The sequence below is a fragment of the Hermetia illucens genome, chromosome 3 (assembly GCF_905115235.1).
Source record: "Hermetia illucens chromosome 3, iHerIll2.2.curated.20191125, whole genome shotgun sequence".
Classification (NCBI taxonomy): Eukaryota; Metazoa; Arthropoda; class Insecta; order Diptera; family Stratiomyidae; genus Hermetia; species Hermetia illucens.
This window is the reverse complement of record NC_051851.1, coordinates 55,305,798-55,333,045: the sequence shown is the minus strand read 5'-3', so window position 1 is coordinate 55,333,045 and position 27,248 is coordinate 55,305,798. Positions and strand designations below refer to the sequence as shown.

At 39.4% G+C, this 27,248-nt stretch overlaps 2 protein-coding genes and 1 long non-coding RNA gene across 3 annotated transcripts; 1 reads left to right on the top strand and 2 right to left on the bottom strand.

Annotated features, from left to right (window-relative positions):
• Positions 1 to 4,972: 4,972 nt before the first annotated feature.
• On the bottom strand, positions 4,973 to 5,654 carry LOC119652987. The gene is made up of 4 exons (XM_038057411.1): positions 5,525 to 5,654; positions 5,370 to 5,455; positions 5,204 to 5,310; positions 4,973 to 5,121 (listed from the first exon to the last, which is right to left on the bottom strand). The coding sequence occupies exons 1-4, from the start codon at positions 5,615 to 5,617 to the stop codon at positions 5,066 to 5,068; spliced, it is 342 nt and encodes a 113-aa protein (XP_037913339.1). The 5' UTR covers positions 5,618 to 5,654; the 3' UTR covers positions 4,973 to 5,065.
• Positions 5,655 to 16,127: 10,473 nt separating this feature from the next.
• On the top strand, positions 16,128 to 17,076 carry LOC119652844. Its single transcript, XR_005249604.1, has 2 exons — positions 16,128 to 16,159; positions 16,951 to 17,076. It is a non-coding gene; the product is annotated as an uncharacterized LOC119652844 (long non-coding RNA).
• A 72-nt stretch (positions 17,077 to 17,148) lies between these two features.
• Positions 17,149 to 24,792, bottom strand: LOC119652022. The gene is made up of 4 exons (XM_038055957.1): positions 24,613 to 24,792; positions 20,205 to 20,474; positions 17,348 to 17,626; positions 17,149 to 17,157 (listed from the first exon to the last, which is right to left on the bottom strand). Exons 1-4 carry the CDS (start codon positions 24,790 to 24,792, stop codon positions 17,149 to 17,151), a joined length of 738 nt encoding a protein of 245 aa, XP_037911885.1.
• Positions 24,793 to 27,248: the final 2,456 nt, after the last annotated feature.

Here is a 27,248-nt window from a genome sequence, read left to right as displayed (position 1 = left end):
TTGTCTTCAAGGCTTGTACGACCACGTCTAAATTCAGCAGCCATCTTTATACTGTACTAATTGAGTCTACATACACTTTCAACATTGGTTCATAAGTTTCCTTTCCTTTGAAACCTTCGAAAAATAAAAATTCAATCACTATACGATACTTGTTTTTTTCCATTGTAAAAAATATTGTGACACGTAGATTCTAAATGGTTTGTAAACAAAGAATGAATTGACAGATTGAAATGAAATTTCGCATACGTTCATATGAAGAGTGTACCAACATAACAAAAACAAATGTGCTAGCAACAATGCGCTCTCTTATCGAACCGCAAAACTTATTAAAGAACCTAGTATTTGCAACCAGTCTATCTGGTTTTTGCACTGTTGTGACTCCTGTCTCATCAATGGTGTATTCTGGCTCAAATTTATATTTATCTAATACAGATTCTAGTAAAGTAAAAAATCTTGAAATGTTTGTATGTTGAAAGTTGTAGCTGATTGCTTCCAGAGTGCCCAGGGGTAAACATGGGTGTCTCTTCATGAAGTTATAAAACCAATCCGATCACACCATCTAGTTTACTCCCCATGACTGGGGTATTCTCGTCAAATTTTCTTTCGCAATTTTCCTCAGCTCTTTTGGTGAAAATATATATGCAGCCGATTTCAAGTATCCAGACAACGGCAGCAGTTTTGGTGTAAATACCAGTGAGGAAATCGAAGTATAACCTAATAAGGTAGATTAGTCAACTGCAAAATCACAATAAACACAACAGCTTATAGAGGAGCGACCAAGGACCAACTATGAGCTATAACGCTTTAGAAGAAGAAGAAGAATATAGGATGCATATGTGTAGGTAGGCACTTACCATCTTTGGCAAGATATATCCACAAGATAAAGATGGCTACATGTGTAGTTGCAACATTTGACGTTGTAGCAGTACCGACATACCTTGCAGCCTCACGTTTCTTGTCTTTTTGGCAATATCTGGCCAAGCTACGAAGAGGGATGCTAAATTCGACTGATGTGCGAGATTGACCCTTGCCCTCAATAATATGAGCTTGTACAGCCACCTTCACTGTCTCAAGAGAGTATATTGCTCGATCGGGCTTTCTTTTATAAGTTCGCACCGATGATCTGCAAAACCAGCATTAAGTGGAAAAAATAGGTATATACTCAGGATTTACTTTAGGTGATTATCTACGCATTCATTCTGTAATTATATTTCAAACTTTGTCTTTTCTTAACAACAATTTTATTAATGGAAGTGTGGGGTTAGTTGGCATAATCCACGTGCACGCGCTAAATAACCACAGACCTCTAAATGCCGACTAGGGGTATGTAGGTAGATATCAGTGGCCGCTCAGAGGAGCCCAATTAGCGCTTTGGTGCGCCGTTTTGATGCCACACACTCCTAAGACCGTGACTGTTGTTATAGGAGCAGGGCAGCAGAGTCCAGCTGGCTCGGATCTTCAGAGCCAGCCCGTAGCATTCACGAAGGAAAGCAGCTCTCCGACCCTGCAGCTAGAAATCTCACTGAGGTCCCCAAAGAATGGTTTACCCAGCGTCCGCAGCCTGACTCGAGCCAGAGCTGGGCAACCGCAGAGAAAGTGCATGAGGGTTTCCATTCCTTCTCCGCAGCTTCGGCAATGCGAGTTGTAGGGTAAGCCGAGCCTAGCGGCATAGTCCCCTATGGGCCAGTGCCCCGTGCAGACCGCCGTAATCTTGAATGCATTTGCACGCGTCTGGCACAGGAGCTCTCGTGATCGGGCTATGTTATAAGCGAGCCAAATTCTCCTTGATTTGGCACAGCTTGTAAACCTTCGCCATCTCAGGCCCGCGGCTGCTAGGTAGTGCGAGTAGACTCGGCCCCCGACAGCTGCCAGCGGAACATCGACTGTATTCCCCGAGGGACTGCCAAGAGCAGAGCCTTGCCTGGACAATCCGTCAGCCCGCTCATTTCCCTCTATATTCCTATGCCCGGGAACCCAGAGGAGAGTGATCTTGAGCGTGCCGCTCAGATGGTTGAGCGCGTCTCTGCACTGCCCCACCAACCGGAAAGATGTCGTCGTTGAGTACAAGGCCTTGATGGCCGCTTGGCTGTCGGTCAGAATGGCTATGTTACGCCGACTAACCCCAAAAATACTTTCAAAACAATATGCCTCCCAACCTTTTTATAAAATGGAAAAGAAAGATTTTCACATGGACATGCATCTCAGTTAGCCACTTAATCAACAATTGTCACTGGACACATCGCACAAGTTTCTACACTTTCACCAAACCAAATTTACTTACCTGAAAATGGGCGATCCTCCACTTGTTTGTAATTTCAATCAGGCTGAGACAGTAGTGGATACTGTAACGCAATGGGCTACTGAAAACGACAACATTGTGACACCTCCGTGGCAAAATTGAGAAGCTGAATGCCAATTTATCCTTATGCCAACTAGCTCCGGTCGCCGTTATATTTCCAGGTATGCTTTTTAAGCTTTTGCTTGAAACAAAACATTATTAAAGTTGATTCAATGTTTGTCTGGCCATCTATCTGTTGGTCAGTCTATCTTGTCACACCCAAGCTACTCGCAAATGACCGAAACTATCACTACCAAATTTGGTAGGAATATGCAGTCTGTAAAAACCTGCTACATAGGTGCATGGTGGTCTCAAGATCAGATAAAGGAGGAGGCAACATATTTTGTACTTCCCTCAGTAAAACAAAACTGAAATGATGACATCAGAAAATAAAGGTAAATAAAGTATAGTTGGAGTGACTTCACTGTACTAAGTTAATCCAACATGATCTGTCTTGGTGACAATTCCCGCCACGGGCCAATAAGAGGACGTTCAAAAACAAACAAGTTGGGAAACCGAAAACTGGACGTCTCAGGTATGAAAGGTTTTGTGTATTTCTTATATAAAACTATTTGAGTGGATATTTCTCTCTTTAGTAACCACCACGTAATATATAATGTTTGCATTCGTTATGTCGGAATATTGTCTTTCGCGTGCTACTCACATTCAAAGTCTTAAAATATGTACTAAAGGGACAACTTCATTGGTTATATTGCGACCAAATTTGGACTATCATGCAAAATTTCATAATTCTAGAATGGACTCAAGGGAGGCTGTGCAGTGAATTACTAAAAATTATATCAATATAATACTATTATTAACTTTATTTTATCATAACAGGTATCAGTATGGAAGGTGTTTCGGACTCCAGGCACAGCACTGTTGCAGCTTCGTGACTCTTTTCAGATTTTTCGGTTTTTTGTGCATTAAATGTTCTAATCGAGACCTTCTATTAGATATTCCATTTGACTATATTCGGTGAAAAAATGTTACACCACTTCTGCATGTATGGGGCCTTCCCGTAGAACGATGTTATTAATGAGCATTTACATATATAATTTACCTATAACTGTTTATGAAAAAAATGCCTGTGACAGACAGGTTGACAGAGGGGTGGTTTTAATAAGGTTTTGTTTTATCAGAACTTTTAAATTTAGTTAAATGTTTCGGAACATTTACCTCGAAAAACTAGCAAGAATTCTTGAGGGCTGGATGACGCCAGGATGTAGGTAAATTATCATGCCATGCCCAATAGTGGTGTCCACATTGAAGAGACGGATGAATTCGCCAGAGGCTCATTAATATTTGGGCTCTAGAAAAAACTCGATGGTGTGATGCCGAAAACTATGACCTAGAATGCAATGGATTTGATGTCTTTGCGAAGAAACAGAACAAGTCGGGAAACCGGAAGCTGGACACTTCATTTGATGATGATGAAAAAAATGTAATCTGCATGGGCCCGACGGTTTTCGTGGCTACTGGCATGACACTAGAAAGGAACCGCTTCGTTTTAAGAAATGGCATTTCAGCGGCGGTAGCATGATGGTTTGGAGCGCATTTTCTGCAAATGGACGCCTTTCACTACAAGTCGTTACATCTCGAATGAAAAGTAGCGATGACATTCATATCCTAGAAAACAACCTGGTGCCATTTTCAGATTAAAATGGTTACCCACTATGAACTTTTCAGCAGGACAACGCACGAATTCGTGTCAGCCGCGAAAGAAAAGCTTGGTTTTTGTCAAAAATCCATCAAAGTTGTGGAGTGGCCAGCGTACCCTCCGGATTTGAATCCAATTGAGAACCTGTGGGGTGTACTTACACAGTGGGTTTATCAAGATAATCGGCAATTCGATACAAAGAGCTCATTATGGCGCTACAGGATGAGTGGCAGAAAATTGACGAAAATTTGATTAAAAACCTTCTGAGAAGTATCGAAAAAGTGTGCAGCTCTTGAGGTGACATAATTCTCAATTTATTTTTAGTTTATAATTATGAAATGCGCACTTAGTAGATTTTGCAAACTTTGAAAAACTCCATAAGATCGCCAAAAATTACCCCAACCATGTCGAAATTGCAATATCTATGGTAGAAAAAGAAGACGAGGCAGATCTTGCCTGAGATGGAACGATGTCGTAAGTCAGAATGCCAGACAGCTTTTAGTGATATCGAATTGGTGGACTTTGGCGCAAAACCGTCTGGAGTTTTTTATTAAACTAGGCTTAGACCGGATAACGGTTCTTGCGCCGTTGATGATAATGATGTATCATCTGGTGGCCAATGCTGATAACAGTAGGAAGCTACTAACGCAAATCGGAAGGATTGGTTGTCGAAAGTGGGCAATTTGTCGCCCACATTTCTCAAAGCTATCCCTCTTTCCATCTATTTGAAGGTTAAGCGAAAAGTAGTTGCTAATGACGGCACTGACTGCATACTATTTTACTAATGGAAAGGCGACTAGCCATACGACCGGGTTGTACTAGATCTTAACTAAGAATAAGCTATGAAACCAGGAGTTGCGTTGTGCTTTTGCTAATACTAACAGATATTTTTTGCCGAATGAATGGCAGCTACAACAAATAGGTTGAAGGTGAACAAGTAAAAGTTTAAAAAAGCCAGAGATAGAATTGTTGCCTTTTTATTTTATTCCGAATGAAAAGTATAAACCATTACAAATGTAACTCTAATTGATCCAGTTATAGCCATACAATCGTGCTCCATAATATGATCAACGGATAAAAGCTATGTCTCGTCCTACTCGCGGGGTCATGAAAATTTCGCGTTCTATAATAAAATTTTGGAAAATACAAATATAAATCACGAATATATATGTATATTACAAAGTCAAATACTTGTAAACCTATACCTTGCCTCTGGACCAAATTCTCCAAACAGGTCCGAAGTTTATAAAGCACAAATAGAAGAGTATCTTCATAGCGATAATCTCTCGCTCCTTTTGCAGAAATCTTGGTTCTGGAAAATTCAGCACTTCAAAAACGGCAATCTCGACAAACACTATATTCCAAATTTACCGTTCAGGATATTTATTGGTAGAGCTCAGCAGATTTTGAAGTTCGGCATTAGAGAGAATTTGGTCAAGCGCGTCAACAACTCGTTCCTAAGACATAAAAAAAATGGTATTCCTTATCTAGTATTCAATAGAAAATTATAGTTATTGAAACCTTACGTTTTCGATGAAGCGATGCGGCGACTGAGTTGATTCTCCAATGAATAAGGACGACAAAAGAACAAAGAGCCAGGGCAATAGCATACTCTTCATGTTGAGTTATGTTGTGTCCTTCGTTAGATGACGCGAATTTACTGAGGAAGTTACAGAATACACCACGGCTTTTATATTGTGCATTCCTGTCGCATCAGCCTTCTATGTACTAGCATAGTTCCCTTGTAGAGCCATCGAATGGAAATTTAATTAAATTTAATTATAGTCCATATCCATGATTTGCAAATTTTCAATAAAAAATTTGTTTACATGAACGCTAATCAGAAATAAGACGCCAATATAGATGCATTACAGGAAAGGAAATCAATTTCAATTAAGTGACGAAGACGTAATGAAAACATGAATTGCATAAATAATTTTGTTGCTTAAATAAATATCTGGAGTTGTTTTTTTAAGGCTTTGTTTGCAAAACAATTTATTTAAATCGGTTCAATGTCTGTCTGTCCGTCTGTCCGTCTGTCTGTCTGTCACAAGCACTTTTCACAGAAACGGCTTTACCGACTGACACGAAATTTGGTGCGAAGGTGGGAGCTGTGGACCCGCAGACATGGAGTGAATGATATCCTTCTAGGTAAAATTTCGGGGGGGGGGGGGGGGGGTCCCCATACATGTAAATGGGGGGTGTAAAAAATTTTTTCACCGAATGTAGTTATGTGGAGTATCAAATGAAAGGTCTCGATTAGTACTTTGCGAAGCCGGTCTTAGTTTTGATATTTGTTAGAAAAGCGGGGAGTGGGAGAGGTGAAAAAGGATGATTTCTTTAACGGACCCATTCTCAAGCCCCCTACGTGAGGATAGACGATTTCTTAGCCTACACAATGACGAAATCTATGAGCGATACCATGACCTTGATGGATAAAATCCGGCTCAATAGGTTATGGTGGGCGGGTCACTTAATCCGTATGGATGAGGATGATCCCACCCGGAAAGTTTATAAGGGCAATATCTATGGTATAAAGAGAAGACGAGGCAGACCCTGCCTAAGATAGAGCGATGGCGTAGGCCAGGACGTCAGAAAACTTTTGGGGATATCGAATTGGTGGACCTCGGCGCAAAACCGGGATGTCTGGAGTTCCTTATTAAGGCAAGCCTAGACCAGATATCCATTGTTACGCCGTTGATGATGATGATTCTCAGAAACTACTCAACCGAAAAATCTGAAAAAATTCATGAAACTGCCTCTATATAGTCCCCAGGCCTCAAAATACTCTCTATATCGATATCTGTTCAAATTAAGTTAATAATAGCATATTACCATATTTTTGGGAAAAGTGAGTGAAACCCCCTTAAGTTTACCTCAGAATTATATAGGTTGGTAGTAGTATAAAATATAATATGAAACATATTATTATAAGTTTGATCAAAATCATACTATTAATAACAAAGTTACAGTAGCTCAAAGTTGACTTTACCGTGTAAATTTGCTGCAACTGAATATCAATATCACACTAAAGTGGGTAGTCAGACATGCTAAATGCATATACATAACGGGCTACGTACAAATGGGATGGTTCTACACCCAAATATACTTACAGAAGAAGCAAACAAATCCTTTCATACCTGAAGTGCCCAGCTTCCGGTTTCCTGACTTGTTTAATTATAAAATTGATACATAGAAAGTCAAAGGCTTTAAATAGCATAAATTGCACATTCATTCTTTTAGGGCACCATTTTCATGCTTGTCGGTGTTAAAGGAAGTATCCGATAAAAATTTAAAAGAATAAACAAAAATAGAAAAACCAAGAATATAAATTTCTCAACACAACACAACTTAATTAAATTTTACATACATGAATCTATTCATCTTCATGCCATTTACAATGAGCGGTTTAAATTTAACTTTTAAACAGAGGTAATCTGTTTTGTTTTTTAATCTGTAATTTTGCTTTCTTCCATAATGCGGATGGATTAAATACATAATTTTATTTTACGATTATAATGTTTTGATCGGAAACACTGCTTTAGTTTTTTTCAATGAAATAATGAATCCTTCCCTGGTAGCGAAAAAATGGGATCTTAATTACTATTATTACTTTTCTTCTCCATTGATGTGATTTTTTTCATAAAAATTACTTAATTGTTAGAGGAATTAATAGAGCGGTCACTCAATAGAATAAGTCGAGAAACCGGAAGCTGGACGCTTCAGGCATGAAAGATTTTGTGTGTTCATTATTTATTTAAGTGAACTTCATCTCATTTGTATCTAGATCTCAATGTTTATCCATTTAATATATCAGACTATCTACTTTAGCACGATTTTGACTTACACAGTGTTAGATTGGAGTAAATATGCACCAGAGTGAGAACTTTGACCTATTATTGACATTTTATAATTCTAGGATTAACTTCCACTCAATTTTCAAAAAATGTAGTGATATGTTATTATTAACTTTATTTGCGATATCGATGTGAGTATTTTGTGCCCTAGATGCCGTATGACTTTTTTCATAATTTTCAGTTGGGTAGTTTCTGAGAATGGTGCCTTTAAATAAACGATCACACCCTCCTTAAACTCAACGTAGGACAATGCTACTTACTGCATGGAGGGGCGTTCATGAGAGGTGGTTCTATAGTTATGAAACATACCACACATATTGCAGGGAAGTTGGAGGGTACTACAGGGGAATCCCGATAAGTCGTACATCTATTATTCATATTTCCGGCTAATTCGCAAAAATTTGTCCGCCCCGAGTGAATTTGCTTTATTTTGCATTCCCGATAATTCGTAATGGGGATATCGAATTATCGGGATTCTACTGTATTTCGTACCAAATCGTCAGTCCTTTGACTGTAAGAATTGTCTGAATTCTACTGTATGTGCTTAAGAGGGGGTTCTAGATTCGGCACTATATTCCTCAATCCGTCCGGATGGCTCAAATGGTTAGAACGTTGGGCTGTCGAAGGTCGCGGTCATGTGTGAATGAGTACCTGATCACATTGCTTCCTAGAGTGTATTGTGGTGCAGCGTTACGTTCTTGAATAAAGTGCTCTAGCACACTTCAAAGCCCTGACTCAATATAGATTGATGCGTCATTGATTATTATTATTATTCCTCCTCTAAAGGCAGACGGGAACAGGTGCCATGGGGGGAAGGGCTTTGAAGCGCGCAATGAGGGTGGCGAAAGTATAATCGATTTTGAGGACACCCATGACCTTGAATACATAGTTTATCAAACGATTGTCTCATCTTCCCATATTTTATAGTGGGATGGGTAAAATGCAAATCGACTATATTCTCGTAAGACTCAGACATTTTACCACCGTCACTGATTGCAAAGCGTTCCCTATAAGACTATCGCACCTCAACAACCGTTCTGCAAATTAAGCCACCGATAACACTGGCTCGCCACGCATTAAACGGTAGCGATTTCGTGAGAAGAAAGGAGAAATAATCTCATTTATGCGATTACCAACAATACGAATGTGGAAGAATCGTGGAATCAAGTGAAATATGCGATCCACAAAGCGGCCTCTGCAACCCTCGGAGTCACCAAGCTAGGTAAGCGGTACATCAGTCGAGATACTTGGCTTTGAAATGATGATGTTGGAAAGAAGGTCTACGATAAATTGGACACTCGGGATAGCGACAGAGATCTGTATCGACTTGCCAAAAGCCGAAACGAATACACACAGGATATCGAACACTTGTGTTGCATTAATGAAAAAACGGTACTTTGCTCACCAACCGTCGAACCGCGACGGATAGATGGCAAGAATATTTCGAGCATATTTCAACTGAAAAATTTGTTCATCCACCACTTCCACAATCATCACCGACATTAGGAGCAGTTCCACCTATCAACGCAACTGAAGTCGAGGAAACAATAAAACGAATGAAATCGGGGAAAGCCACAGGACCTGACGACATCGCATCTGAGCTCTGGAAAGCGAAGAGCTGGGACCCAACACTGTGACTCAGTGAATTCTTTAATCGGATTATTCAGGAAGGTAGAGCACCATCTGACTGGCAAGAACGAACCACTGTTCTAATATGAAAAAAGAAAGGCAGAATGTTCAGAACCCGGTCACTTTTCCATACCATGAAGATTTTTGAACGCATTCTTGACGACGCGAAATCGTTGAAATAACCGTGAATCAAGCCGGATTTGACAAGAACAGCGAAACTACTGACGCAATACACCCATACCGCATTTCTGGATTTAGAGAAAGCATTTGACCGTGTGCCACACGAACTCATACGGTATGCTTTACGACAACACTTGCTGCCAAAAGAACTCACGCGCTGGGTTCAATTGCTTTATCACGATCCGAAAAGTAAAGTTCGAAGTGTGGCGGGTGTATCAAAACCGCTTCGTGCCTCTGTTAGTGTTCATCAAGGAAGCGCCGGCTCACCACTCCTCCTTGTGCTTGTCATGGACACCGTCACACGGGACATCCAACATCCAGCGCCCTATACACTGCTTTTTGTAGATGATGTTTTCCTAGCGTCTAATTGCAACAATGATCTCGAGCAACCTGTCCAGAAATGGATTGATCACCTCATGCAATACGGTCTCAGATTAAATATGAATAAAACTGAACTTTCGACGACCGATCCCCATGAAACAGGCACAATCACTGTCAGCGGCAGTGATCTTCCAGAACTGAGCAATTTAAATACCTCGGGTCAATGTTATCAGCTAATGGAGAAGTGCATTTTGAAATTGCTTCACGCATTAACGCAACTTGGATGAAGTTGCGTTCCACAACTGGTGTTCTTTCTGATCGACGTATCATCTCAAAAAGAAAATGTTGCATTGGACTAATGGACTAACACGTTTTGATCACACCGGAAATGAGGATATTCGCGATCGGTATGGGATTGCACAGATCTTGGAGAAACTACGGGAGAGGTGTCTTCGATGATATGGTCACTTAATTCGCACTAACGAGAATTCACTTGCCAAGATTGTTCTGAACATCGAAGTCGATGGTAAGCGACCAAAAGGACGGCCGAAACAACGGTCGCTTGATACGCTGGATGGGGATTTAAAAACCTCGAGATTGCATCCAGATCAGGCATTTGATGGGGCCAAATGGCGAGGCCGACCACGACGAGTCGACCCTGCTTGTGAACAGGACAAAGGCTGAAGAAAAAAAAAAAGAATTCCTGAATAATTTCAAATCTGCAGGGCTACTATGATAAATCTTTAACTTTAACTTTTTCGCAACTGCTGTCCTTAGAGCTCTCTTTGAACAAGTCCAAGTTGTTTAGAATGCGTGAAAATGCAACATAGTTTTGTCGTCCACACGAATTTCGAATACAACATCAAAGAATTCAAACTCACTACCCCAAATGATTGCTAAATTTTACAATATTTGACTAATCAATGTATACGTATGAAAGGCGAATTCTATCGCTACCTTCAGTTAGTATTGGTGGACTACTCTTAGAGTGGGATCTGTAGTCTCCAAGGTATAAGTCATGAGAACAGAATCTCACAGAATTCATCATCTACTTGTTTCCCTTACCGCAGGATCTACAGGAAAACATAGACCCCACCAAATGGGACGACTAATCCTGTATTCATTCAGCGAGAAGCTACACCTAGCATCCTTCAATATTGAAAAGCCACCGGCCGAAGAAATGGCTGTGTAGTACTCTAACCCTCCTCTGGAAGAACTTGAGTGGCGTGCCGGCAAAGTACCCGTGGATGTGTTGAACAGAAACATAAAGCTGCGGTGGACAGGTCACACCTGGAAAAAGAGCCACAATTCTATTCCAAGTTATACCATGGAGTGGGTCGCCTTAGAACTATGTCATATAGAAAAAGTCTTAGCTTCTCGGAGCTGCAGTACATTGCCAGGAACCGACAGCAACCGCTCGAATGTGTGGTTAAAGCGCTATCCTACATGGATATATAAGGTTGCAGTTCACATTTTAGCCGCCTCTTACGACAAGTAGGGAAGACTGAGTGTATTCTTAAGCCCCAAATCATAGGGCTACAAGGATACTTTTGGAAACAAAATGTACACCTAATTGGGGAGTCCCTTTTAAATCCCCCTAGAATAATGTCATTCCTTGTTTACGTGGAATTTCAATTCACAGTTGAGTCAAAGCAGCCGTTTTCAAGAAAAATGCGTGTGACAGATAGAAAATTAAATTATTGTTGTAAGGTTTTGCTGACACAAAACTTGAAAAAAATACTCTAAATAGATTTTAAAAGCTAGAAATTAAGGTTTGGTACTTGTAATTAATTTAACATATCCTATGCGTTTCCCATCAGATCCCCCGGAGTAAGAACAGTGGATCGCTTTATATAAAATCAATCAAATAATTAAATCTTCAAACTCAAGCCTTTCCATTGTGATGGTTTCTGATACCTTGTCCATATTGCCGAAGCAAACGGATAGTTCCGAAAATTAGGCTAGGTTTATCTTTCAAATTCCCAAAACAAATCTGAAAGACAGCTACTTTCAATTAGTTGCAATCCTCTTAACATGAAGGTATGATACTTTCCCTGCTACTATCTACTATCTATAGTATTCACACTTCCGTTCGCTTTTCAGAACATCTCTAGAGCAGGAAGCTGGTGAGTAAAGACGCCTTCATAATTATTCTCATAATAGCATGAACTACAATTAAAATTTACATCAAGTATTCAAAAAGCAATTTATTTTCCTTCTGAAGTCCATCCCTCCTGCGTGTAATCTTGACGGTCTTGAGTGAAGAAAGGACAAGAAAAGTGTACGTAGGTGTAACGAAGCTAATCCACCTGCCACAATCTCGAGCTGTTTTATTGTCATTACCGTCTTCCAATTATTTGAAACACCTGTGGATACTCCGCGCCAGTCACACAATGTAGGACTGATTTCTATTCTTCAATTAAATACAGGATGGGCTTGAAGTGTCCATGGTATGAAGGAAAAGGAAGAGAAGGCATAATTTTTTCAGATGTATAGGCATGTATAGTCATTCAATTCATAGTTTGATAAGGTAAATAATTGTATGTATTCGATCGTATACAATGGGTTTTTGGAACGAATATTTCCCTTGAATTATGAGTGGAAATTTTTTATAATGATTAACATATTCAAATCTTTTCGTGACTGCTTTCAACGAGAAAATTGATGATTGGTTATAAGTATATCAAAAATATAAACTCACAAACCCTTTCAGCCCAATCTGTAGATTTACCTAGAAACATGCACACGTGTAATATACCCAGGAACCTCCTGAGAGATCAGTAAACCTTAGGTTCTATTAAAAATCGATACACAATCCAGCTCGTGTCGTTGAGTCAACTCACTCTTGAAGCTGGCCTGATTGCTCTTGGAGGACATAAAAACACCTACACGATTTTAAATATAGCTGACCGCATAATGACACTGAAAAGTGATATTAGATAGAAATCGGGTATTAATTGGTTCCAAAGTGAGAGATTATATTTATAAAATAAAATTAGATGGAAATCTAGGCTTTTTCACGCTATATGGCGGAATAATTCTTTGCTTTAGTAACGTAAGTTAAAAATATTTAAGGTGTAGGACTCGTGTATCTATACGAAATATGAAATTCAAGCATTTGCGCGGCTCAGTGAATCTTAACAGATAAATTGGAGAAAGGCCGCGTGAAATATAATATTTAAAGATATTGCCTAACCAGATGAATCTTAACAATAAAATAAGTTGTACCTCCATCCCCATTTCAGGTTTTATTAGCACGTAGATATGTGCTAATAAAACCTGAAATGGAAGCAAAGCTTATATTGTTAATTGATGTGCTTTTATTGGAAACAAACTAAAAGTATATATGTATGTATAGAAGACATGTGTTTCGGATACAAGTGTCCTTCTTCAGTGCTACTTGTACGACTGTTGGTTTTTTGCAAAAAACAACACTTTCCTTATTTGACAAAAGAATTCAAAATGCACTTATAACTAACTTAGCGACTACCTACCATTTAAACTTAATATACGAGCCTAGACTAACTTATCACTAAATGTATATATAACAAATGACATTATTTATATTTCATTTATTGGAGTCGAAAACAATCTCCACTCGTTGAGGATATTTAAAATTGGGAATGGGAGTAGTTGGGGAAACAGATGAGTTCGACGTAGGTTGTCTTCAATGACATCGATCTGCATGTCCTTGGAAACAAGAGGATTTGGATGAGAGTGATATTTGACCAGGAAGTTGAGGGCATGACGGGCAAAGAGGCCGCAAAGAATCAGGCTGGAAATGTATTTCGAGCGGTCTTCGGGGTCTTTCAATTTGGGATGGGGATCTATCGGGCGAGAAAATAAAGCCGAAAATGACGAGTGGTCGGATAAAGGTTTTGTTGAAAACAGAACCTCATTGAGATCGGTTCAATTTCTTTCTTCTTTTTTTTTGACGTTGGAGTTTGAATGGTTCGAAAATCACCGCTGGCTCCTACCATATGATCATGTGAGACTTTTACTCTCAAAAACCACCTCCTTCTCCTTCGCTTACCCGCCGGAATTGTCATTTCGGTATTACGTTGAAGTGCAGCACCAGTTACGAACTGTGGCTCATGTCGTTATCTGCTACTTTCTCCGAAACACCTCCTTCCTCAGCAGATTGTGGATCGCCTTCATTCATTTTCCTCTGCCCTTCAAGTTGTTTCAGAGGCTAGCATACGATATTCTTGGGTGACAACCGTGCCCCAGCATCAATTTCCGCCTCCGGAACAACATGCTTCGCATACTTCGGAATGATATCGCAAGCCGGGCAATATGGAGAGTCGTCAAGCCCGCAGCGATAAAGATTTGCACGATACCCTCCGTGTCTGCTTAGGAATTGAGTTAGGTCGTAGCTAACTTCACCGCGCCTTCGTTCGATTTATTTTGAGCCATCTAGAATAATCCTGCGAGTCCAACGCCCTTTAAGCGAATCATCCCGTCTTCTTTGCGACTCCAAAATAGCTTCCTTCCATGTTAATTGCCGACAAGAGGGACAAGGCCCGTTGATTGTATATGTTCTGTAGTGTGCGCGTCTTTTGCTCCATGTGGAGTACTTCATTCGTATTTTCCAGAGACAATCTTAAAGGGTAATGCATGCAATAATAGGTAATATTCTTCCCTTTTCTTCCATTTTAACAACTCTACTCCTTCTACTTCTACTCTACTTCCATTTTAACAATATACTCCTCCCAATTTCTTATTTCCCACCCCAACATTCACTTACATCAACCATAAAATATTTTCAAATTTATAATTTTATTTCTATTTGCCTAAAGCCCACCGCCTTCTACCTTTCCCTAAAATTTCTAAAACTGATTTACATTTTAAACATTTGTCACTTTGTACATAATAATAATTCTTGTATATTCCATGACCAGTCAAAAGGGAACATTGACTTTATACTTGATCAGGTGCAATATTATAGAATACAGGCCCAATGTTTCTTTCTGGTTGAGGCGACTGAAAATATATTGTTGCATTGAGGATTAGTTTGAGCAGGACCGGCTGGTCGATGGGCCGTTAAACTGCTGGACCGGAGAGTTGATGGTGTGAACATTTTCACTTTGGAGATCAGTGTCAAGTGCTTCTGTGACGTAATTTATTATGGGAAAGTATATATTTTAACGTGTCTTCAGAAGTAGTATACAGCCTTGTGATATAACTCTACCAAAGCACATATATATAATTCGACTTCAACTTGGTAAACAGACTAAACGAAACTTCAATATAAGGAAGAACACCCTTTCGAAAAACGCGTGCGATTTGCCTGTAAGACATTTCTAAACGTATTCATTTACGCCCAGAGGATGCCCTATTTTTCTCCGTAAATTCCTCCGACATCAGCGACATTGGGATCGTTGTACAAGGACCACCGGACGTAACGGGAACTTCAGTCTTCGGAGTGGCATCTGATCGGGCGAGTGCATAACATTTTGAATGAACAACACAGTGTAATCAATCGCAATTAGATTCTCCTCAAGTGGGAGCTTAAGTGTCGACCAGTTTCGATGAAGTCGTCCACATCTGACGTTCACTGCATTACTAATTTCCGAATCACCTCTAACTCAGCCCCTGCGCCGATGGGTAGGCTGTAAATGCCGACCGCTACTTTGTTGACTAACGACAGATTGCTCCGAACACGTGAGTCCCTGAGTTTTAATTGAGCTTTGTTTGTTTCACTGATTAGCCTGACTGCAATCAACAGGCGGCATTTTCACGATCCCTACCCGGTCGCGCATACGTAAACAAACGCGGTTGAGTTGCACAACCGCGGTCCCTTGCTCTTTATAGTGGTAAAGTAGAACGCGCAAAACACTGCAGGCACTAAGCAAGCTCCGTTCGTAACCCCCCAAGTGCTACTAAATCGGTCGCGCAAATAATGTATTTAACATACGAAATTAAAAAGAAAAGAACACGGTGTCGGTTAATTTTCTAAGCGTCGCAATTTATTGAACTTATGTACAGAACAGACCACTTACAACTCAATCCACACTATTAATGTTCTATTTTATTTGCTATTTTTGCTAGGTTAGCGAAAACTGTTGATTTCGTATTATTTACAGTTATTGGGGTCAACGGAATTTGTTGACTTTTACCTGGTATCTCCGGTATATTTGCCTGCTCAGCAATATTGTTGATTGGTCGATGTAGGTGAGTATCGGGCTCGTTGGGATTGTACGTTACTCCTCCCCGCTTTGAGTGGAAATTCTCCTGAATTTTCTGTATTACATATGCTTTCTTTACTCGACATCGAGTGATAAATACCAATACAATAATAATTATAATCATCAATATTACTAAAAAACTACCATACATATATCTTGACAATTCTTTATGAAATTTCAGTTCCTTAATTTCTTTTAGGTTCCCAATTGTTCCCGATACTATTTCTTCAAATGTTATCATTTTGTCAAAACTATAATTAACTTGATTTTGTGGAAAAAAATATTTTTCTTTAATCATCTGTTTGTTATTATAAAATGTCTGTCTCAAAATTTTTATTTCGCAATTATAAAAATTTAGCAAATTGTTTTTATTTAACGTTATATTCCTATTGTCACAATTTTGTTCTAATTTCATTTTTCTAGCGTTTTTCACAATAATGGATTCATCATCTATAATCTGAACTTTAGTTACATTGTTAAAAATTAATTTACAGCTTTTATCAAGAACACAATTTTTACTTAATTTTAATTCGTTTAACATTAATTGTGGTTGATAAACAAATGTGTCGTTTCTGACTTCTACAATCAATTCATCCTCACTATTGATTTCCAAATTTTCTTCATTTGGCAATGGCGTTATTAATTTAACATCTGTGGTTATATAATTCTTCGGAATTTTAATTGCTATTACAATGAATTTCTGCTTATATTCTAATACTCCTACTTTAGCTAATTTCAATTTATAAAAATCCAATTGATATTCTTCTATTTCCTCAGGTGTAAGTATACTTGGATGCAACAGGTTAAATTTTGCCGATACAATATTATCTTGTATTTGATTTAGTTTATTTTCCAAAAATTGTAACTTGAACATCTGATCTAAATAAAGTTGTTGGTGCATCATTTTTCTGTTTTCATCCTTAATTCCAATAAACAAATCTAAAATTTTTCTTCTATCCTTCTTTACAATTTCTTTTAAATATTCTATGGATTTATTAAAGTGTTGATTGATTTTAATTTGTTGATTAATTGCAATAATAGGATTGTGACTATTTGTTTCCGCTATCTTTAAATGATTTAAAATATCTTTCCTATCCTCGTTATCCATAGTGCCGAACAAAAATTTTTCAGTACTACCAACAATGTCAAAAAGTCCTCTTTTCTGTCCTCCTACCCGATATGGCATAATTGATTTTGTTTTAGCAACTACCGTATCAATTTCTCTATCAATTATATTTCTGTTTTCAAAATCTAAATGTTTCAAATTTACTCTTATTTCAACTATTGTTTTTAAAATTTCTTCTGGATTGATTACATGCAAAATAGTGTTAGTCTCGTTGACAATTTGAACGGTTTTAACTTTCAATTTCAAATATCCCCATTGTTCATCGATTGATGTCGTTAATAATCCTGCTTGAGTTGTTGTTGTCATGAGTATTAGTAGTAGTATGGCCTGTAAATTTATTTGGTCGTTTAATGTTTGTCAAATGTACTCTAGCCAAATTTTTAATTTTGTACCTTGTTTCTTCTTTATGTCTTACATGTCTGTAGTTTTTAATCGGACCTTCTTGTCTTTTTTCTATATAGTCCTCCCTACTTATGTTAGCCTTCTGTATTCTCTTAAATTTACTATCTTTCACTAAATTATGTAATTCTTCGGCACTAACCCTATCCTTAGCTTCTCTTGGCGTTGTCTTAATGGTAGAATGATACCTATCATTGTAATTCCCTAATACTATTTGCATTCTCATCTCTATTGATAAACTTTTATCATCTATCCCCGTTATCTTTTCTAAAATGGAAGAGTGTAGCCTCTCTACATCTGAATTTCCCGTATGGCTGTTGGGCGTTGTCCAATGAACCTCTACATTGGTCTGATTCAAATATTCCTTAATCTGTTCAGATTTGAACTCGTTGTCTGATATAAGCAACCTCGGCTTACCAAATTTTGCGAAATGTTCCACCAAAATAGCCTTCTTACACCTCCAATTCCTATCCCCAATAGTATATGCTACCGCAAATTTCGTTAGCTTATCTATAATCGTAACAAACGATTTTTTCTCTATATGAAAAATATCTAAATGTATTATTTCATTCTTACCAGTTGGCGTTTCTGTGAGATTAAATTTTGGCTTTATCGGGCGCCTATCATACTTGATCTCCTGACACTTTCTACAGTTATTGATAACCAGCTGTATATGTTCATGTAACTTAGGGAAATATATTTTATCTTTGAGGGTGTAATAAGTTTCATTGATCCCGCTATGCATAGATTCCTTTGTATGATAAATTGAAATTTGTTTGTGCAGCTCTTCCTCAGTTTTAATTTCAGTTACTCTTTGTGTACACTTGATAAACCTTAAACCTTTATCGTGAGAAAACAACTGTATAATGATCTGCTGAACTATATTGTAATGTTTGTCCTCGACCTCTGAATATATACCCACTTTACCTTTTCCATTAATAAATTCCCCCAACACCTGCTTTATTTTCTCAACATTTTCTAACGGATTCAATTTCAAAATTTTCCGACCCTGTAGCAACTCAATTTCACTATCAGCATCATATGACAAAATAACTTGAGTCCTAAATTTGTTGACTAGTTCTTCCTTTATTCCTATATGATCTATATTAGGTAAAGGATGCTGATCATCCACCGTAATCTCGTTGAGCTTTCTATAATCCACTACAATTCTATACTTCTGTTCACCCGAATTATCTTTCTTTTTCGGCACCACGATAATTGGAGAACTATACCTACTACTACTTTTCCTAATTATTCCTTGTCTCTCCATCTCCTCAATCTGCCGCCGAACCTCTTCCTCGTGCTGCGGCGGGTAACGATATAATTTCGAGTTTATTGGCTGATCTGTAGTGGTTTTTATATGATGCACTACATTACTCGTATTCGTAAGCTGATCACCCTCCTTAAACAACAGCGTTTCATATTTTTTAAGTAATTTTTGAAGGCCTTTTTTCTCCTCAACATTTAAATGACCTGTTTCAATACTATCTATTTTGCTTTCCTCTAATACATTTACCTCCTCCATTGATTTCGATACAAAAGGGATTTTTCTACCATTCTTCAAAACTAACTCCTGATTCATCAAGTCTAAACTCACGACATTCTTTTCTAACCAATCCATACCAATAAGGAAATCATACTCTTTATTTAACGCAATTTTGGTCCACCTTATCCTTGCATAATCCGGCTGACCAAACTGTATAGGACACTTCGTTTTCACTTGTTCCGTATCTTTCAACACTACACCCTGAATAGTATTAATTTTAACTGATTGACCTAAAAGAATTTTCTCATATAAACTTGAAGGAACCTTACTAGAATTCAATAGACTAATTGTAGAGCCAGTATCAATCATCGCACAAAAATCATCACTGCCAAAAGTAAGTACTACAAAAATTTTACGCTTGTCCGAGGCTAGTTTGTAAAAAAACTCCCCTTCTAACTGATTGGTTTCCCTCGACAAAGCATCTATATCCATAGGCACAGCTCGACTCTGCCCCGACCGATTTTGTTCTACCCTCTGCTGTCTTGACCTATCACCAACATCTTGTCCTTCCTGACCTGACCTATTGCGGAATTCAAACCTTGGTTGACCTGATCTCACATTAACACTCACATTATGCCGTCTTCCGAACTGATTTTCATAACACTGTCTATCATTACGTCTAATATTTCCACCTACTATATCTGTCCTTTGATTGTAAAATCTGTTCACTTTTTCTTGTCTGTGTGTATGTTGGTAATTGTTCTGAGAAGTCCTGTCTTTTTTCAGATTGTACGCATCATAACCGATATACTTATATAACACGGCTCTGATACTTTCCAACGAATATAAATCACTAATTTCTCTTGCTAACGAACCAGCCACTAATTCTTTTATTCTAACCACCAACATTGAATTTAAACAGTTTGCCATCTCAACACTTTCTGCACTAAAAGCGGCACATTCTGTTACATTATTCACTATCCCTTGAATCTTATCCACTAATTGACTTATCGTAAATACCTTGATATTTGTAATCTCCTTAGATATCACTGCCCACTCCTTTGCTGGTCGAAAATGCGATCTTAACCGCTGCTTACACAACTCCCATGAAACTGGAAAATCTGCTGCAAGAAAATCCTTTGCAGCTCCCGTTATTTTTTCATTGTACACTATGTTGTACACCTCGTTCTCCCTGCCTCCGAATTCACTAACTACTCCGTCGATAGTGCCGATGAACGAAACTAATGTTCCCGGTTCACCTCGAAATGGTACGATATTACGAATTCGCTTCTGGATTTTAAATTTTCCCTTTGACTACGCCGTTCCAGATTCGTTTCTTCGCAATCTGGTAAATTTTTCTTCAGATCACTACGTCACCCTCTTTAACAGTCAAAAAAATAAAAATAAACGGATTAATTGAAGAAAAATGAGATACAAATTTCACCGTTAACTATTCGATCACTTTCCGTTTAAAATTTTAACTATTATTAACTACTTTTAATAATTTTATCAAACGGAACACCGACTGCGCCAATAATGTATTTAACATACGAAATTAAAAAGAAAAGAACACGGTGTCGGTTAATTTTCTAAGCGTCGCAATTTATTGAACTTATGTACAGAACAGACCACTTACAACTCAATCCACACTATTAATGTTCTATTTTATTTGCTATTTTTGCTAGGTTAGCGAAAACTGTTGATTTCGTATTATTTACAGTTATTGGGGTCAACGGAATTTGTTGACTTTTACCTGGTATCTCCGGTATATTTGCCTGCTCAGCAATATTGTTGATTGGTCGATGTAGGTGAGTATCGGGCTCGTTGGGATTGTACGTTACTCGCATGACGGCATGCCGGCAACCGGTCTCCATCTGCCCGCCCCAGACAGACAGCAAACGAATTATTTGGAGGGGTTGATTTGAGGCTGCTGTGGGGGTCAGTTCGTTTTCTTTGAGAGTTTGAAATTTTAGAAAAGTATACAAGTGACAGTAAACGAAGAAAGGACTTACTCGAGTAAAATACCGAACAACAAATTACAATTTTAATTAAATTGTGGCCGCATCAAGTGCGTGATTACCTACAAATTAGCATGATGTGACTGTAGTATGAAAGGTGGAAAGCCTAAATCGGTCATGCGAACGTTTGAAAAGCCGGAAATTGAAAGTGGGGACTAGGTTCATCATGAGAAAAATCCTTTGTAGAGTTCGATATCTGTGAATGCAGCTTCTTGAAGGAGCTTCTTTAAGTGCAATCGATTTTTCCTCGCCAGAACGGAATGGAGTACGAGAATGGAAACAGGTGTAGTATTATCGCATACTTCACTTCGCACTACTGGGAATCCTTTTTGAAAAAGTACATTTTCCAAGAAAGAAGCGTTGGGGATTCCACTGAGGTAACTCACAATGTACCTTCTTCTGGGCGTTGTACAAGCAAATTGCGAATCATTAAGGAAATAGACATTCCTATTAACAATTTTAAACTATTCGCCAATTCTTACGAACTTCCCCTTAAGAGATCCCAAGGCTTTTATCCCAAATTCCTTTGTGATTGATCAACATTTGTTTTAATTTTTTTCCATTTAATTTTCTTTTCTTACTTTTTATTATTTTCCGAGTTATCACAATCTCGGCAGATGCCGGATTTTACCTAATACTAGCACTAAGTGCCAAGCATTTAGGCTCGGACGATCCTACCTACTTAAAAACTAAAAGGGGCACTGGTGGTGGTGGCCGGTGGTAGGTCAGTGGGAGAATCCGTCGAGTACTCCTCGCAACATCGAGCACGTATGCAGAATGGTGTACTTCTGCATGGTTTGAACCAGACTGTGCGAGAGTCCCAGGACATCAAGGGAAGCCGTCAGGGATTTAGGTACAATACCTGTAGCTGACAATATTATGGGAACTACAACCACCCGCTCGAGACGCCAAATTTCTTTGATTTCCCGAGCCAATGGCTCATAGTTCACCTTCTTCTCCACGTATTTCCGTTCAATGTTGCTATTATGGGGGATAGCATCATCAATAATATACGCGGAGCGACCCGTCTTGTCAACTAACAGTACGTCAGGCTTGTTGTGTGCTGTATGGCGATCAGTCACAACTTGCCGGTCCCAATACATGCTGTAAGCAGAACTATCAAGTACGGCTTGCGGCTCATATCGGTAAACCGGACATGTCCCCGTGATCAGCCCATGCTTATATGCAAGGTTTTGATGGATAACCTTACATACAGCATTATGCCTGGTGATGTATTGCACCGGTGCCATAACAGTACAGCCAGAAATGAGATGGTCCAACGTCTCTAACGCCGAACCACACATTCTGCACTAGTCGTTTTCCACCCGTTCTTTCATGATGAGCTTTTTATAAGCGCGGGTGGCGACCACGCCATCCTGAATGGCACACATAAACCCCTCCGTCTCAGCAAAGAGCTCCCCAGCACACAGCCATCTGTTCGACAGATGCAAATCGACAAATGGCTGCCAAAGACAATTCACGTGTTTACCGTGCATTGCCTTCGACTTCCATTCATCGATCCGCTCTTGGTCCGACTTCACCCCACTCAGAGGATTGAAGGATCGATCCTTCAAGTTAAGTGGAGTCAGTCCACAGTCTGCCTTACAGACAGCCGCATGCAAGGGACTCGGCTGCTCTTTGCTGTAAAAATAAGAGCGCAGCGAGTCGACTTGGCGATGATGTTGTGACGCCACGTCAACCACGCCTCTGCCTCCAATGTCACGAGGCAGGTTCATCCGCTCCACGGCCGACTTTGGGTGATGCATTCGGAATTTGGACATAGTTGTCCGTATCCGCCGCTGGACGTTTTCCAGATCGGTCTTCGTCCACGGCAATATTCCGAATGCATAAGCCAGTGAAGGGATGGCGAATACATTCAACGCGCTTATTTTATTCTTCCCCGAGAGATGCGATTTCAGCACCAGCTTTACACGTCGCAGGAATTCGGACAGCAGAGCTTCCTTCAAATCACCAACTCGAGCATGGGTTCCTTGCAGAATTCCTAGGTACTTGTAGAAGTCTGTCTCGGTCATAGCTTCGATGTGGAGGTCACCAATGCTATGTCCGGCATGTGGCTCGTGATGACCTTTGCGGATGGCTTGGATTCGACATTTGTCTAATCCAAACTCCATCCGAATTTCACGGCTGAACATGTCTATTATTCGCAACAGACTTCTAAGGTGGTCGTCAGTACCAGCATACAGCTTGATGTCATCTAAGTACATCAAGTGTGTCAGTTCGCACTTAGCACGTAGGCCATACTTTATTGCAAAACCATGCCCTCTAGCATCATTCAGTAGCCATGAAAGGGGGTTCAGTGCCATACAAAACCAAAGGGGACTCAATGAATCCCCCTGGAAGATGCCCCGCCGTATACGGATGGGCTCTGAGGTATTAGCACCCTCAGATGTACGGACTGATAAGGTGGTATGCCACCCTTCCATGACTGTCGCCAAAAACTTTATTAGTTTCGGATCAATGCGATACAGATGTAGGATGTCGATTAGCCAGGTGTGCGGAACGCTATCAAAAGCCTTGGCATAATCGATATAGCAACTGAAAAGGTTTCTCTGGCCTCTAGTTGCTTGTCCTACAACTACCGAGTCGATAATGAGTTGCTCTTTGCAACCCCTTGACCCAACTCGGCAGCCCTTCTGCTCCTCGGACAGAATGTTGTTGTTATTATATTATTATGTTATTATATTATTTATTGTTATTATATATGTTATTATATTTATATTTATTGTTATTATATATGTTATTATATTTCATTTTTATTCTTTGCATTTTCTAATTTTTATTTATTTTCTCAAGCGCGACACTCAGGTGCGGAATCTTAAGGCGCGGTCGAGCCATTATTTTTTGTTATTTTGGAATTTTAGATTTAACTCGCATGATGTTTTTTCGGTAGGCTGACCCAAACCTCCGCGTTTGTGTTAATTTTTCAGGATCCGGTGCGAATTTACGTACCAGAGAGGGCACATGGTATAATGACATGTGAAGGATCAATGTGCTCAAAGAACTTCTCCACATTCCTGAATCTAGCTAGCACGTGTCGATAGAGCACTTCGTTGGAGCTTCAGTATTTGCGGACAGACCTTATTTAGGTTTATGTGGTAGCTCTCCCCTCTTGGTCGTCTCCAGTCACTCAGAATGGTCTTTTGGCTATCGACAAACCCATTTTATCATTACAGTTGGAGGACCGTACCTGTTCTCGCACATGCTACTTCGTCTAATGCTTTACAGTAAGCGCACGATGTTCGCAATACACTCAGTCGATGTGGGGTCCCGAATTTTCTTCTGTTTGCTTCTAGCTTCTATATCTATGGCAAAATTGGAGATGCATAAAGCTAGATGGAATTGACAACTCTTGAAATGAGGAGCCGACGACTTTGCCAATGGGCACCTACATTCGTAAACATTTTTCCCAACAATGTAGCAACCCCGGATCTGATTTCAATAATTGCCTCGTTTGTGCGAAGCTCCATTTCTTCAATATCTAAGGCCACGATAGTCATTCCGGCGTCGTTTGCAAAACTAATAACTATCGCTCCTTCGGGCAGTTCCAACTTCGAAATACCGTCATACATTATAATTCACAGTATAGGACCAAGGACTGATCCTTGCATCCCCCGCAGGTTATTCTATACATCTTAGGTCCATCGTCTGAATCTATTATGTTAAGCCTCTATCCGAAAAAATCCATGAATGTACGGACCAGATATTTTGTAGTGCCTAATTTGGCTAAAGCCGCAATTATTTTGCTCCAGCTTGCAGTATTAAAGGCATTCTTCACATTAAGAGTAATTATCGCGCTACATTTATTGGCCTCCATTGCTTCCTCCCCAATTTAAGTCATCGTACTTATTGCACTGACGGTAGATGTTGTCTTTCGGAATCTAAACTCTCTGAGAGACCACGCACCCTTTCTGTGATCGGTACAAGCGTGTTGAAGATGACCCGAAAAGTTTGCCGACCCCATTTAATAAACTTGAATGCCTATAAGACAAAGGATCCCCCAAAGATTTATTTGGCCTCGAGATCGTCAAAAGCTTTTGTTTCCTCCACTTTTCAGGGAAAATTTTTTCAGGCGCGTCGTAAATATTTCAATGAGCCACCTTGAAATTGTTTTGACAGAGACTAACAGAGCTTTATTCAGAATTCTATCTAAGCCTGAGGCTTTATTTTCGACAGTCTTCTTCCGGGCATCTGGGTCTTCTTCGGTTGTTACCTCGGCAATTTAATGGAGATCTATCTAGACACTGAGTAGGCTCGAAAACTGATGATATCCCGCAGCAAATCAGGGTTAGTGGTGAGCATTTGCCCTTGATTGATGCCATGATTGTCTTGTATATACCTAACTAGCGGAGTCAGCTTCTTTGCATAGCCTCTTGACGTGTTCAGTTTTGCTTCTAGAGACGATTGCTTGCACTTCTTTATTCCCCTTTTATACAAAAAACATCACATGCTTTCTGCATACTTTGAAGAACTTGCGCCACCTTTGCTTCTGCGTTTCCCATCCACATCACCTCCTGCGAAGTATTTTCTCGAACATTTGCTTATCAAATTTCTTGGATGTCCAACCCGCTACTACAGTTTTTTGATTGGTTTTGCTCTTGTTCGCCAGTATTTATTAAAACCACGTTCAGAAATGGAAATAATTAAATCAATATGCGGCATCTTGCACTTGTTCTGTGACTACTCCAATCTTGATTGAAATTGCCAGTCATTATTATTGGGTTCTGGCGGATTACTTCGGAAGCTAGTCTTTCCAGCATCAAATCGAATTCATATAACGTGAGGTTTGGTAAAGCGTAGCAACTGAATATATGAGTGCCGCCTTCCTTAGCTCGTGTGAAGCCGTCTTCTTGGCTAATGTTCATGTTTTCGATTACTCGGTCTCCACAGATCTAGATTGCCGCTTTGGCTTTTCTGTATGATACAAAAACACATGTGAAGATCATTGTTATATTCGCATATGATGGCAACGTCAGTTTAATTTTCCAGTACGGTTTGAGAGAGCAGGTCCTGAGATGCCTGGTTGTAGCAACTTCATTCACGAAAGACTGAAATCGCCTTCTTAAACGCCGGACATTTATAACTGCCTGTGTTTCTCTGCATAACGGACACTTAGGATTCCAATTGCACTGTTTGGCGATATGCTCTTCTTCTCTGCATCATTGGCACAACTTAGACCTATCGCAGAGTGTTTGTCCGAATTCCAGGCATTTGGAACACCACTTTGGCTGTATCTGTTTTTGCAGTCAACAGCTGACACAGCCGACATGAATTTTTCTAACAGCAATAGCTTCTTTCTCTGTTTCGAATGACTAGTTGATTGCAGCCATCTAAGTAACACCATGTGTACTACAAAACCCATGTGTCTATCTATCTGTTACACGGACTTTTCTCAGAAACGATTATACCTATTATCACGATTTTGGTATAAATGTTGCAACTGTGCACCCCTACAGATGCAGGAAATTACATTGCTCCGCGTTGAACTTAAAGGTGGGCCCATACTCTTAGAAGATCGATCCAAATTGTTTTTTTTTTCACCAAATGTAAGGTATTAAGTGAAAGATTTCGATTAGTATATCGAAACAAATAATAGTTTTGATATCAATTTCAAAGGGCAGGGGTCCTAAACGGGTTAATTACGTTAATGATCTGTCCCCAGAAACTATCCACCCGACAAATCCGAAAAAAATTGTGGTGATCCAAGCACACAGTACCTAGACTTCAAAATACTCTCCATTGCGAGGTCCGTAAAATTTTGCAGTAATGTTGGTTTTAATATGAAGCATTATGCTGAAAAGTTCGGTGACTATCTTACTAACAAACAAAGTTTTAATATAACAAATTTGCCTCTTTTCTGTCAAATTTCTACTGTAAGAGACAAAATGTCAGTACCACCTGGAATTGAATATCGTGTGTACAAATGGAACCATCATGCACTCAAATATTCTGACACAAAATATCAACAAAAGCTTCCATAACTGAAGGAGTAGGCTTCCGGTTACCGATTTATTTTTTAACTCTTGAT